The sequence below is a fragment of the Lupinus angustifolius genome, unplaced genomic scaffold, assembly GCF_001865875.1.
Source record: "Lupinus angustifolius cultivar Tanjil unplaced genomic scaffold, LupAngTanjil_v1.0 Scaffold_497, whole genome shotgun sequence".
NCBI classification, from domain to species: Eukaryota; Viridiplantae; Streptophyta; class Magnoliopsida; order Fabales; family Fabaceae; genus Lupinus; species Lupinus angustifolius.
In genome coordinates, this window is record NW_017727866.1 from 72057 (window position 1) to 72952 (window position 896).

At 34.7% G+C, this 896-nt stretch overlaps 1 protein-coding gene across 1 annotated transcript in view; it reads right to left on the reverse strand.

Annotated features, from left to right (window-relative positions):
• Positions 1 to 666: 666 nt before the first annotated feature.
• Positions 667 to 896, reverse strand: part of LOC109341541 — a 3283-nt gene continuing 3053 nt past the window's right edge. The window contains exon 4 of the mRNA XM_019579478.1: positions 667 to 880. Within this exon, the coding sequence (XP_019435023.1) occupies positions 667 to 880 (214 nt within the window). The remainder of the gene's footprint in view (positions 881 to 896) is intronic.

The window sequence follows — 896 nt, forward strand, 5'->3', positions numbered from 1 at the left end:
CTACCCTCAGAATGCATCATTCACCTATAAAGATCGATTACAGTCATTTCCAACTGCTTGTATTGGTACTAGTGACAGATCTAAGACCTAGAATTAGTGTACAAAATATATTAAAAAATAAAATAATAAATATCATTATATATAAAAAGATGAAAACATTAATATATAAATAATAATTTTTTTTTTTTTTTAAAACAAAGGTGCAAACACACCCGGGATTAAATTAACCAAAGAGCAACCATTACAAGCCCCTAAACCTATAATTAGGAAGGAGTAATAAGTTTCTATGAAATTCATGCATCAAGAACAAAGGGGGGGACTCCCACCAATGATCCATCCTATAAACTACACCAAAATTGGCTAGCTTATCCGCACAAGTGTTCCCTTCCCGAAAGATATGAGACACTCTCACATTCATATCCAACATTACACTTTTGCACTTGTTCATGAGGTTACTTAACTTCCAAGGCACAAGTTTATTGCCCTTGAAAATGTCCACCACGGCAGTAGAATCACACTCAAGCCAAACATAAACCCAACCTTTGGAATGAGCCAATCCATTTAATCTATCTATGAATCATTTTTAATGAATGAATATCCAATCTATTAGATTTTTTTAATTGAAACTAAAAACACTTTTGAAGAATATCATTCTTTTAAAAACCACTATTTCTTCAGGATTGAAAATTCCAGCAGGGAGGAATTGGAGCAACAGTTAGTGAAGTTACCAGAGAAGGAAGTGTGAGACTTGATCAAATGGACAGCTTTAGCAAAGCTAATAGAAGTGTTATCAAACCTGAATTTGTTTCTGCAAAGCCAAATGACAGCAACAGTGTTCACCATTGCAGAAGTGAGCACAAGCTTCAATTGAGGGCTCCAACTAGGGGAGAAGGACA